The sequence below is a fragment of the Pan paniscus genome, chromosome 10 (genome assembly GCF_029289425.2).
Source record: "Pan paniscus chromosome 10, NHGRI_mPanPan1-v2.0_pri, whole genome shotgun sequence".
Taxonomy (NCBI): domain Eukaryota; kingdom Metazoa; phylum Chordata; class Mammalia; order Primates; family Hominidae; genus Pan; species Pan paniscus.
The window spans coordinates 77,381,914-77,394,723 of record NC_073259.2 but is presented as its reverse complement, the minus strand read 5'-3'; the positions used below and the strand labels follow the sequence as shown (position 1 = coordinate 77,394,723).

The 12,810-nt window shown below is 41.0% G+C and overlaps 1 protein-coding gene across 2 annotated transcripts in view; it reads right to left on the bottom strand.

Annotated features, from left to right (window-relative positions):
* The window catches only part of YEATS4 (YEATS domain containing 4), a 31,248-nt gene extending 23,634 nt beyond the window's left edge, over positions 1-7,614 (bottom strand). Inside the window, exons 1-4 of one of the 2 annotated variants that reach the window (XM_003808721.4) lie at positions 7,282-7,614; positions 4,245-4,364; positions 1,466-1,532; positions 1,282-1,376 (exon numbers count right to left, since the gene is read on the bottom strand). In XM_003808721.4, coding sequence (XP_003808769.1) covers positions 1,282-1,376; positions 1,466-1,532; positions 4,245-4,364; positions 7,282-7,332 — 333 coding nt within the window. In that variant the 5' untranslated portion in view covers positions 7,333-7,614. The remainder of the gene's footprint in view (positions 1-1,281; positions 1,377-1,465; positions 1,533-4,244; positions 4,365-7,281) is intronic. The other variant, XM_008960772.4, reaches the window with a different exon arrangement.
* Positions 7,615-12,810: the final 5,196 nt, after the last annotated feature.

Here is a 12,810-nt window from a genome sequence, read left to right as displayed (position 1 = left end):
AAAACTAAAACTACCCCAACCTTGAATAGGATGTTTTACTTAGTGACATAAGTTAATTCTCCATATTGGAGATATGCAAGCCCAAACTAGATTCTCATTTGAGATATTGCCTAAATAAATTCCTACGTAGGAAGAAAAGAGTAAGTCTACGTCATTGGGTCCCAATTCTCATTGTGCATCAAAATCACCTGGGGTGCTGGCCCCATTCCAAACCTACTGAATCAGACTCTCCAAAAGGTGAGGCCTAGGAGCTTGAATTTTTAAAAAGCACCTCACAAAAATTAATAAATAAATAAGCAAGCACCTCAGGTGTTTCTGATGCAGCCAGTTAGGAACCGGTTTGCTGAAATACTGGTCCAGGTGATACTCAGCTCCTTTAAAAATACATACACAGTTTAAAAAATATAATCTGATAATTAAAATGTAAATGTTTGGTGCTAAAAGACTGATGTGATTCTAACAAGATAAAATGGTGATGAATGTGAAAGCCTTGAAACTGGAGTTAAACCCCAGCCACATATGTGGAATGTGAGAGCCATTACTGAGTTTTGACCCTACAGGCTTAAGAAAAAAAAGGCCTAGTGGTTTTACTCAAAAGAAAAAATACTAGAAAAAGGTATGAATGCAAATATCTGGGTTCAAAAACTAGCTCTACCATAATTAACTGAGTGTTTTTGAGCAGCGACTTGACCTCTGAGCCTTGGTATCCTGATCTCTAAAATGAGGGTATCACAACCTAACAAAGTTGCTGAAGAATCAAAGCAAAAGCCTGGAGGGATTTTTTTTTTACATTATCAAGCAACAATCTGATAAGAAGAGATCAAAAGATGAAAAAGCCAGTGGCTATAAAAATAAAGACTCATAAATAAGATATAAAATGAAGCGCTAGTACTGATGACAGCTTAAAAAAGCAAAAACACTGTTTCTTAGGGTTTAACTACCAAAAACTATAAAAATCATTTTACACCGCATATGGGCTCAACTTATTACTAATAACCGAATGATAATAATAGTTTTAAGTTTTTTTGCTGCAGTAGTCATCTGATTTCCATGGTTTCTTTCCAATACATGTTCATATTATATGTTTTTTTCCATACTTGAAAAAAAAAGGATTTTGAAAGGCGCTACATTTAAAAATGAAAAACTTAACTCATGGCAAGATACACTGTGCCATAAATTTACATAAAACACATCTGAATGAACACTATTCATTAAGTATTATTACATGTTCACATTTACTAAGAAATTTATTTTATATTTACAAAGATTAATGCTACTCACAGGTCTTTCATTAGGGTCAATGAAAAATATTTTGATGATTATTTCGAATTCACCCCATCCTGTTTCAGTAATTTCATATGGAGGTTTAGTAACAACTAAAGACAGAAAAAAATAGTAAATTATTGGTTTAGTTTCCTAGCCATTTTTAACTTTGGATATTGTGAATCAAAAGACTATATTGTACCTCTTAAAGGATTGCCATAGCTTTCATGTAATTTAAACTGGATTTTCTTCACATATGCTGACATATCCTAAAATATAAGGAATTAGTTAGTTTTATGATCTACAAATGAAAACTAGGAAAAAAAATACACTGAGCGTATATACTTAATTTTCTAAAAAACATACTTCCCTTCAAATTTTATGGAATCTAATTTTCTAAAAAACATGAACTACACCTGGGAAGTTATTTTGCTTTTTTTTTTTTTTTCCTGAGATGGAGTCTCGCTTTGTTGCCCAGGCTGGAGTGCAGTGGCATGATCTTGGCTCACTGCAACTTCCCTGACCCAGGTTCAAGCAATTCTCCTGCCTCAGCCTCCTGAGTAGCTGGGATTACAGGCGGCTGCCACCATGCCTGGCTAATTTTTTGTATTTTTAGTAGAGACGGGGTTTCACCATGTTGGCCAGGCTGGTCTCGAACTCTTGGCCTCAGGTGATCCACCTGCCTCGGCCTACCAGTGTGCTGGAATTACAGGCGTGAGCCACCGCACCTGGCCTATTTTGCTTTTTTTAAAAAAACAAAAAGGAAGCCTGTGTTGAATTCTTTTATGATTTGTAATATATAGAAATACACATCCCAAATTCACTTTTTTTTTTTGGCAAATCTTGTTTTAATACACCTCTATAGATAATATTCTAAATCAATTTTGATTTTTTTCCATTAAAACAACAGTACATATCTGGTACTATTACAGAAATATAAGGCAAATCTATAGTCAATTTCAAAGAACAAAATTATATCACATACGCCGGGCACGGTGGCTCACGCCTGTAATCCCAGCACTTTGGGAGGCCAAGGCAGGTGGATCACCTGAGGTCAGGAGTTCGAGACCAGCCTGGCCAACATGGTGAAACTCCATCTCTACTAAAAATACAAAAAATTAGCCAAGCATGGTGGCGGCGCCTGTAATCCCAGCTACTCAGGAGGCTGAGGCAGGAGAATTGCTTAAACCCAGGAGGCGGAGGTTGCAATAAGCTGAGATCGCACCATTGCATTCCAGCCAGGGCAGTAAGAGAGAAACTCCATCTCAAACAAACAAAAAATTATATTACATAAAGCTAAGGACAACTAATTTAAAGCAATCTAAGATTGTTGAATACAAAAACTCCTCATTTTCTTTATTTTAAAAGTACAGAAGCATATTCATTAGTTATGGCAAATAAAAGGGTTTCTGTTGGCAAAAGTGGCTTTTAAAATATATAATTCATTATAGAAGAATAAAAAAATGCAAAGCAATAAGTCACATTCAATAGTAATGTTTATTAACTTTTTAATTTACTTTTAGGAATTTTTAAATTACTTATATCTACATTCATATCTAACTTTATTATTTAAAAAATAAACTGGAATCTTACTATAATGATACCTTTTTTTTCTGTAGAGATGGAGTCTTACTATGTTGCCAGTCTGGTCTCAAACTCCTGGGCTCAAGCGATCCTCCCGCTTGGGCCTCCCAAAGTGCTGAGATTACAGGAATGAGCCATTTTGCCTAGCCAATGGTTTTTAGTTATATTTACAGAGTCTCATAAGAATCACTACAATTAACATTTTTATCACACAAAAGAAAGCCATATCCATTAGCACTTACCTCAATACCCTTTCTCCCACACACTAGCAACCACTTATCTATTTTGTCTATGGATTTGCCCCTTCTGGACATTTCATATAAATAAAAGCATATAATATGTGGCCTTTTTTATATTTGGCTTCTTTTACTTAGCATAATGCTTTCAAGTTTCATCCATGTAGTAGCATCTTTACTTTATCAGTACTTTACTTTTTATTGCTTGATAATATTCAATTGTATGGATATATCACATTTTATTTATCCATTCATCAGTTGATAGACAAATGAATTGTTTCCACTTTTTGGCTATTATGAATAACACTGGTATCAATATTCACATGCAAGTTTTTGGGTAGACTCTGAAGGGTTTTAAATAGAGGAATAATTTACTCACTCAATAAATATCTGTTAAATGCCTACTATGTACCGGCTATGTTCCAGGCATTGAAGATTCAGCAGTGAAACAAAATTACTAGCAATCAGATGACACAGCAGAGCTGTCTTTCACATTCTTATTACCACATTATTACTTTAAGGATTAGCTGCTTATTCCTGAAACTCCTGATTAAATACTATGTTAACTTAGATATGATGTTAGGAAGATGTACTTGTACTGTATTTATAGCATAAATAGTTCTTGTTATCTTAATTTTAATTAGGAAACATTTTTGGAAAATTGATTTGTAGTATCATATGAAGATGACAGTTCTCTATTTTTTCAAAAACTTTTTGACAACATTCCTACAACGGACCAATTTTATAATCAGAAAGTTACTATAAAAAATTACAGGTTGTCGGCCGGGCGCGGTGGCTCACGCCTGTAATCCCAGCACTTTGGGAGGCCGAGGCGGGTGGATCACAAGGTCAGGAGATTGAGACCATCCTGGCTAACATGGTGAAACCCCGTCTCTACCAAAAAACACAAAAAATTAGCCGGGCATGGTGGCGAGCGCCTGTAGTCCCAGCTACTCGGGAGGCTGAGGCAGGAGAATGGCGTGAACCCGGGAGGTGGAGCTTGCAGTGAGCTGAGATCACGCCACTGCACTCCAGCCTGGGCAACAGAGCAAGACTCCATCTCAAAAAAAAAAAAAAAAAAAAAAATTACAGGTTGTCTTTAAGCAAAACAAATTACAGACAACTTTAAGTAAAACAGTTACAGAAAAAATGAGTGCCTACCTCATTTCTATATGGTTTCACATATACTGTCCACTGATGAGTGTGCCCATCTTCTTCTCTTTTCTTTCCAAAATACCGAGCAACATTACCGTAAACTATTGGTTTAACGATAGTAACACCCTAAAAGAAAAATAATTTTAAAATAAATGAATATTGTACCATTAGCTAAATATGCAGAATAAGAGCTCTGAAAACTTGCTTTAAAGAATGGCAGTCTAACAATCTATAGTTTGCTTATAATATGGATTTCTCTCAAATCAATTTCAGACACATCCTTTCATATTAACACAAAAAACACCAGAATAATTACAATGTTCCCTCTTTGAAAATGCTTTTATTTAAATTACCATGCAAAGCGCTTTTAGAGTGTTGTTAAAAGAAATGCAAAAGGCCTTTACTTAAACACCTGAAAGCTAGGCATTGAAATAAAAATGGCCAATTCTGACTGGCATCACCTGTGGCAATGTCCTTATCACCTAGCCTGTGGCAGTGTTTCCCAAAGTATAGTATAAATATTAGGAGTAATTTGTGAGAGGTAGAATAAAGGTCAAACATTTTTCATTTTTTTACTTACGTGTTTAATCAGTATTAAAAAATAGTAATAACTGTAACTAGAAATTAAAACCTACAATTTCACCAAGGTGGGTGGATCACCTGAGGTCAGAGGTTCAAGACCAGCCTGGCCAAGATGGTGAAACCCCATCTCTACTAAAAATACAAAAATTAGCTGGGCTTGGTGGTGTGCATCTGTAATCCCAGCTACTTGGGAGGCTGAAGCAGGAGAATTGCTTGAACCTGGGAGGCAGAGGTTGCAGTGAGCCGAGATCATACCATTGCACTCCAGCCTGGGCAACAGAGCGAGACTCTGTCTCCAAAAAAAAAAAAAAAACAAAAACAACCAAACACCCTACAATTTAAAAAACATTAACGCTTAGAAAGGGGCTTTTAAAAAATAAACTGATTTAAATGTAAATGTTACAATAAATATTACAGTTGAATTCAGACATGGCAAAAATGGCCAAGTGTCACTTGGATGACTGAAGCTTGGTAAATAGTGGCTGATGACATGTTTGCTACATTTGTCCTTAGTTTAACATACATATTTCTTATATCTGATAAGTGCAAAGGCAGTGCGTATTGACAGATTATGTTGGAAAGATAAAAAATTTCAATTGAAGTGAAACTATTGAATGTTGCACATGAATCTGAAACCAATGGCTCAGTTACAGAAATGTATCTGAAGAACAATGAGCAAGATTTACCACATGTGAAAAGTGCTGAGTGAATGTAACCAACAACAATAAAAATGAAGAAAAGCGGCCAGGCACGGTGGCTCACGCCTGTAATCCCAGCACTTTGGGAGGCCGAGGCGGGCAGATCACCTGAGGTCGGGAGTTCGAGACCAGCCTGACCAACACGGAGAAGCCCCCGTCTCTACTAAAAATACAAAATTAGCTGGGCATGGCGGCGCATGCCTGTAATTCCAGCTATTCGGGAGGCTGAGGCAGGAGAATCGCTTGAATCCAGGAGGTGGAGGTTGCGGTGAGCCGAGATTGCGCTAGTGCACTCCAGCCTGGGCAACAAGAGCAAAACTCCGTCTCAAAAAAAAAACAAAACAAAACACACACACACACACACACACACACACAGATAAGTATTTTTAAAACCTACTAATTATTGCTATTTTTTTTTAAAGAAACATTGTCTTGCTCTGTCGCCCAGGCTAGAGTGCAGTGGCACGATCTCAGCTCACTGCAACTTCCGCCTCCCAGGTTCAAGCGACTCTCCTGCCTCAGCCTCCCGAGTAGCTGGGATTACAGGCGCCCGCCACTACGCCCGGCTAATTTTTGTATCTTTAGTACAGACGGGGTTTCACCCATCTTGACCAGGCTGGTCTCAAACTCCTGACCTCAGGTGATCCACCCATCTCGGCCTCCCAAAGTGCTGGGATTACAGGCGTGAGCCACCGCGCCCAGCCGTGGTTGATTCTTTTTAAAGAAAAATTTCCTTTCCTTTATAAATAAAAATCAGAAGGGGTACAAATAGTTGTTTTTATCTGGAGCCAGTGGGTCCTGCCTCAAAAATTAACGTGCAGGGCCGGGCAAGGTGGCTCACGCCTGTAATCCCAGCACTTTGGAAGGCCGAGGAGGGTGGATCACCTGAGGTCAGAAGTTCAAGACCAGGCTGGTTAACATGGTGAAACCCCGTCTCTACTAAATATACAAAAATTAGGCGGGCGTGGTGGCGGGCACCTGTAATCCCAGCTACTAGAGGGGCTGAGGCAGGAAAATCGCTTGAACCCGAGAGGCGGAGGTTGCAGTGAGCCGAGATCGTGCCATTGCGCTCCAGCCTGGGCAACAAGACAGACACTTCGTCTCAAAAAACAAAAAAAATGAACGTGCCAGGGTATGTGTGAGGGAAATAAATATTACAATGTCAAACATTACGCTAGGGTCTATGGTAATTTCATCAAAAACAAAAGAAGTTGACATTTACTGAATGTTCCCCATGTGCCAGGCACAGTGTTATGCTCTTGCTTTGAGGCTTTGTGAACACCATGAACTCCAGCAAATTTTCTTAGCTTTCGTATGCCTCGGTGTCTCAGTTACCGCACTTGGAAATACTGCGGGTAAGCGCTCAGCGACTGTTTGCTACAGTTATTGTTGTCCTCACACCAGGAGGGTGGCGTCACCGCTTCACCAATAACCTAGATTGGCAGCGAATGTGCACCAAGCTGAGCTTTCCCAGCCCTCGGAGTCGCCCGTTTCCTTGGCAGCCACGTCCGGGTTTCCCCAAGCCACCATTTATCTGTTTGTTTTTTGGCGGGGATGGGAGGTGGCAGTGACGCGAGGAAGTTGGGGCCCAATGAACGCCGGTTTTTCGCTCAATGGCTCTGACTCGCTCTCCAACCTGAAACCACGGTTCAAACCCGAGGAGAAAAGGCGCGAAAGGAAACCCAGTGGGCCCTCCCCGCGCCGCGCAGGGAGGAACCGGGGCGGGAGAGCCACCCCGGAAGAGGGGCGGTCCGGGCACTGACCTTTACTCTCCCGCCGGAGTCAGGCCCAAATTCGGCCATTCTCTTGAACATATTGTCCCACGGAAGAAGCCGCCGCCGCCAGGGAAAGAGACAGGGGCTGGCGGGGTCGCCGCTCCCCTCAGAGGCCGCGCTCCTCTCGCGCGGGCCCAGGCGGAGGGTTTCTGGCCGAAGGAGGGCGAGTTACTTGGGCTCACGGCGGTAACCATCAACTCCTCAGGCCGACTGCGCTCCTGAAGGCCATTCAGGCCCGCGCAGGTGGAGAGCGCCGCGAAAAGAGGGGCGACGGCGGCACCGCGCGCAGGCGCAACGGGCTCGCGTATGCGCACGCAGTGTACACTGCGCACGCGCCTGGCGGCTGCAGTCACATCACAGGACCAGTCCAGGAGTTCCAAACCAAAAAAAAATGAAAGGAAGGAAATAATAAATGACTTCAGAAAGTTGTCCAGATGTTAAGGAGATGAGTTTCCACACTGAAAGATCCTACTAAGCGCCCAGCACAAATATTAAAGTATCCACGTCAAGGCATATCATTGTGAATTTTCTGAACATCGAGGAAAAAGAGATCCCACACCCTTCCAGGTTATACAGACTATAGAATCAGAGTGGCTTCAGATTGCTCAGTTAGAATCTAGGAAGCCATACGGCACTCTCTTCAAAACTCTGAGGGAAAATTACTTCCGATTTAGTCTTCAATACTCATCCAACTACCAATCTAGTGTGTGAATAGAATAGAGTTTCAGATGTGCTAAATCACTACACACAAAAAATAGTACCTATCTTACCTTTCTCAGTACCTCCAGGAAGATCCTGTAGGTCTGATCCACCAAAATGAGGGAATAAGCCAAGAAGAAGGAAATTATGAAATGCAGGAAATACAATAAATAACAAACACAGAAAATAGTAAGATCCCAAGATGATACTGAAAGAGCTCCGGAAACAATAGCTGTGTATAGGCATAGACAGCAACGCATCCAGATTAGATTCGGTCAGAAATCTTTGGGAGACTGCTTCAGAAAGATGGAATTGACAAAATTCCAGCTGGCGTTGAATCCTCAAGAGGAGATTTGACCGAGAGTTTGGAGTTTAACTCATGACAGGTACACAGAAAACTAAGCGGCTGTAAGAATTATGCAGCTATTAATTCTAGGGAAAACAAAATCTTGTGCAAGAAAGGAAAGTAATTGTATTTATTGTTACATAAATACTGAGTATTGGCCGGGCGCGGTGGCTCACACCTGTAATCCCAGCACTTTAGGAGGCTGAGGTGGGCGGATCACGAGGTCAGGAGATCGAGACCATCCTGGCTAACACGGTGAAAACCCGTCTGTACTAAAAATACAAAAAAATTAGCCGAGCGTGGTGGCGGGCGCCTGTAGTCCCAGCTGCTTGGGAGGCTGAGGCAGGAGAATGGCGTGAACCCGGGAGGCGGAGCTTGCCGTGAGCCGAGATCGCACCCTGCACTCCAGGCTGGGTGACAGAGCGAGACTCCGTCTCAAAAAAAAAAAAAAAAAAAACCACAAACAAAAAAACTGAGTACTGATCCCCCCTCCCCCTCAAAAAAAGAATTACATTTGGAAGGATGGGCTTTGGAGAAGGGTACTATGCTTGATGGGGATGGAGGAGGAGGAAATAGAGCTTCATCTTTAACTTCCATAGTAGGAAGTCAGTATCTTAAAATGGAAAAATCAAGAAGAAGCAATATAGGTGTAATATTGAAAAGCATGGAGATAAATATTTTTAAAAATAAGCTAAAAGAGTAGAAAATACTGCTGATTGTAATTTTTAGTAATTCCACTTAACAACTTTAAAGAAAATATTTTTTAAAAGACTTCACTAAATAGAAGTGCAAGGGATGTGCTCAGGGCTTAGTTATATTAGTGCCACATGAAGAGCTCAATTGTCATATGGATGTCACTGCATTTCAACCAAGATAGGAACTGAGTTTCTTTGAAAATGATCAAACATTGATATTGATTTTTATTCTGTTGCCAGAATAAGAGTAGAAATTTGGTTTGGGGGCGTAATTATATTTAAAACAATTGGTATGACTAAGAAATATTTATCAAAAACTAAAGCAAAATCTCCAACAAACATTGCTTTCCCTCTTCAGTCTACTTTGTCTAATCTCTGGCAGTTTCCTCAATCAGCCTGTGTTGTTGGGTTATCCTGGCACTTCTTGGACATGTCCTATCTCTGTTTCTCAGCTGTCACTCTTCAACTCTCTCTCCCCTACCTTGACTCATCCTTTGTACACCTCAGGGTATCTCGATATGCATGAACTCATTCGTTTTTAGTTTAATCACGTCAGAATGGTCCAAGAATTTTGAAGCCTAAGGTTGCACCTATATAGTGGCCCTCTGCTGCCCTCCCATGGCTAGTCTATGTGCTGCATTTACATAGCCAAGACGTGGCTTGGAACCCCGCAAGCGGTTGTACTGGAATCATGTGGCCTTGAAGAGTTAATTAAAAAATAATAATAATAATAATAATAATAATAAAGGCTGGGCGCCGTGGCTCGCGCCTGTAATCCCAGCACTTTGGGAGGCCAAGGCGGGCGGATCACGAGGTCAGGAGATCGATCTCCTGACGTGGTGAAACCCCCTCTCTACTAAAAATACAAAAATGAGCCAGGCGTGGTGGCGAGTACCTGTAGTCCCAACTACTCGGGAGTCTGAGGCAGGAGAATCGCTTGAACCCAGGAGGCGGACGTTGCAGTGAGCCGAGATCGCGCCACTGCACTCCAGCCTGGGTGACAGAGCGAGACTCCGTCTCAAAAACAAAAAGCTTAGAATGTTCAGCTTGGAGGGAACATACTAAATAATCAGCAAGAGATTTATTCGATCAACTGATATTGATTGAGCATGTACCATGTTCCAGTCACTCTTCCAGGTGTTTAGAATACAGAAGTGGAATGAGTGAAAAATTTCTATTCTTCCTATCAGGACAGTGGTTCAGCATATTATAAAATCAGAGATGTATCATGGTAAGGAGGGTGTCCAGGTGTTGGGGAAGGAAGCAACCCACTGAGGGATGTCAGAGCCTGAGTGGAGAGCACTTGGGCAGAGTTGGGGAATTGGTTACATACAGGCAAACCCATCAAATATGTAAATGTACTAAGGATACATTTTAAGGATAATGAGTATAATGGATGCTAAGTTTCTTACTGTCAGAGAAGAGAGTTAAAACATGTGAAAGAAGAAAACTAGAGTGAATCCTGTGGTGTGAGATTAGAATTGGAGATATTGGTGTGGATTCATGATTTTCAATATAAATAGATAGATATACAGATAAATATAGTGTAAATACATATATCTTCCAGCTCTGTTCACTGATAGGGCCTGGGAACAGTGATACCCTAGTGCCCAGATCCTGTTTTTTTAATACTATTATGCACTTTGAGGAATCAGGGCTCCTTGGAGAAATGCCTATTCCATTTTCGGAAGCAAGGAAGGAACAAGGTGAGCCTTAGAATATCTTGTGCCAGAAAACAAGAAAGTGCTTGAAGAATGATGGAAATATGTCAAAATGGCACAGAAGACAACTTGCAGGGGCTCACTGGCCAAATCGAGGACAGTGTGAACATCAAAATAAATAATAGTAATGGACTATAACTCCTTATGATTTGAATAAAATAGAAGCCATGGGTCCATACTGATATAATAAATAAATGCATGACAAGGCACGGTGGTTCACACCTGTAATCCAGCACTTGGGAGGCCAAGGCAGGCAGATTGCTTGAGCTCAGGAGTTCCAGACAAGCCTGGGCAACATGGCAAAACCCCATCTCTACTAAAAATACAAAAATTAGCCAGGCATGGTGACGCGTGCCAGTAGTCCCAGCTACTCAGGAGGCTGACGCGGGAGGATTGCATGAGCCTGGGAGGCAGAGGTTGCAGTGAGCTGAGATCGCGCCACTGCACTCCAGCCTAGGCGACAGAGTGAAATCCTGCCTCTAAATAAATAAACAAACAAACTGAAAATTTGATGAGCAGTAGTCTCAAGGCACCTCCTCCCCAAATACTTTACAGTGAAGATGGCTTGCAGGCCTCACCTTAATCAAGTGATCCAAGTGAACATCATCAATAATGGGGCAAATCAAAACTGCAAAAACTGAATGCCACCTGAAAGGATGCAGTGAGAGCATCACTTCTGTGGTATTCCTACCAAAGATGCATAACTTAATGGAATCGAGAGAACACCAGAAAAACCTTAGGAACTTTCTATAACATAACTAGTCTGTGGTCTTCAAAAGTGGCAAGGTCATAAAAAGTCCAGAAAGAAACAACTGAGGAAATAATCCAGATTCAAAGAGACTTAAAAAACATGACAACCAAATACAATATGATTCTGAATTAGATGCTTTTGTTATGAAGGTCTTATTGGGACAATCGATGAAATTGAGTGGAATCTGATGATTAGGTGGTAGTAATGTATCAGTATTAATTTCCTAATTTGGATAATTGTTTTGAGGTTTTATGCAGGAGAATGTCTTTATAGGAATTACACACTGATATAATCAGGGCCATTGGGTATCATGTTGGCTATTTACTCTCAAAACAGTTCTGAAAAATAAAAGATCTTTGTACAGTACTTTTATATTTTTTAAAAGATTGAGTTTATTTCAATGTTTTTTTAAAAAGTGGAAAAACCTCTGTCATTTTGGAAGTTATATTTTGGTGAGAAGAGACAAATAAGTAAAATATGTAGTATATAAAATTATTATAGACTTGAGCCCTGAGGCACTCTCACATTTAGAAATTAAATAGCAGAGAAAGAGTGAGCAAGAAGGACTGAGAAAGAACAGTCAGTGAGGTAGGATGTAAATAAGGAAAAGCCAAGGGATTAAAAAACTGCTAAAAGTATGAAGCGGTTCACTTTGTCAAATGCTGCTGAGATGAACAAGATGATCACTGGAATTAGCACTGAGGAATCATGGGAGAAATCCTGGAGGAGCAGTTTCAGCTGGGTGAGGATAGAAGCCAGATTAGAGAGGGTTGAAAAGACACTGGGAGGTGAGGTCATGGAGTTGGTAAGTACAGACATACTTCCCCAGAAGTCTTGCTGTAAAGGGAGCAGAGAATGGAGTTGCAGTTGGAGGATTATGTAGGGTCAGTGGAGTATTTGTTGTAAGATGGAAGGTTACTAGGGCAGACTGTAGAATGATGGAGGTGATCCAGCTAAAAGGGACAAACTAGGGATGCAGGAAACAGCCTAACTTGGAGTAGTGAGAGGGATGGGAGGGAAACTGCATGTGGAGTCAGTGCTGTTGGCAGGAGCAGAGGCTCTTCATCCTGATAATAGGAGGGAAGGAAGGAAGGATGGGCCTGTGGGAAGGTATGACTGCTGCTTTGGGATGTAGAGGGGAAAGCTTGGTATGAAGTTGCTTTTGTTTTAGAAGTGTAATATGAGGCCAGGTTATCTGCTGAGAGCAGAGGAGGGTGGAGGATAAGGGGGCAGAGGAGGAGGCTGAATGTGTGTCTTGAGGCTTTGAAGAGAGAAGAGGAAAAGTAAAATAGTAACAGTCATTTT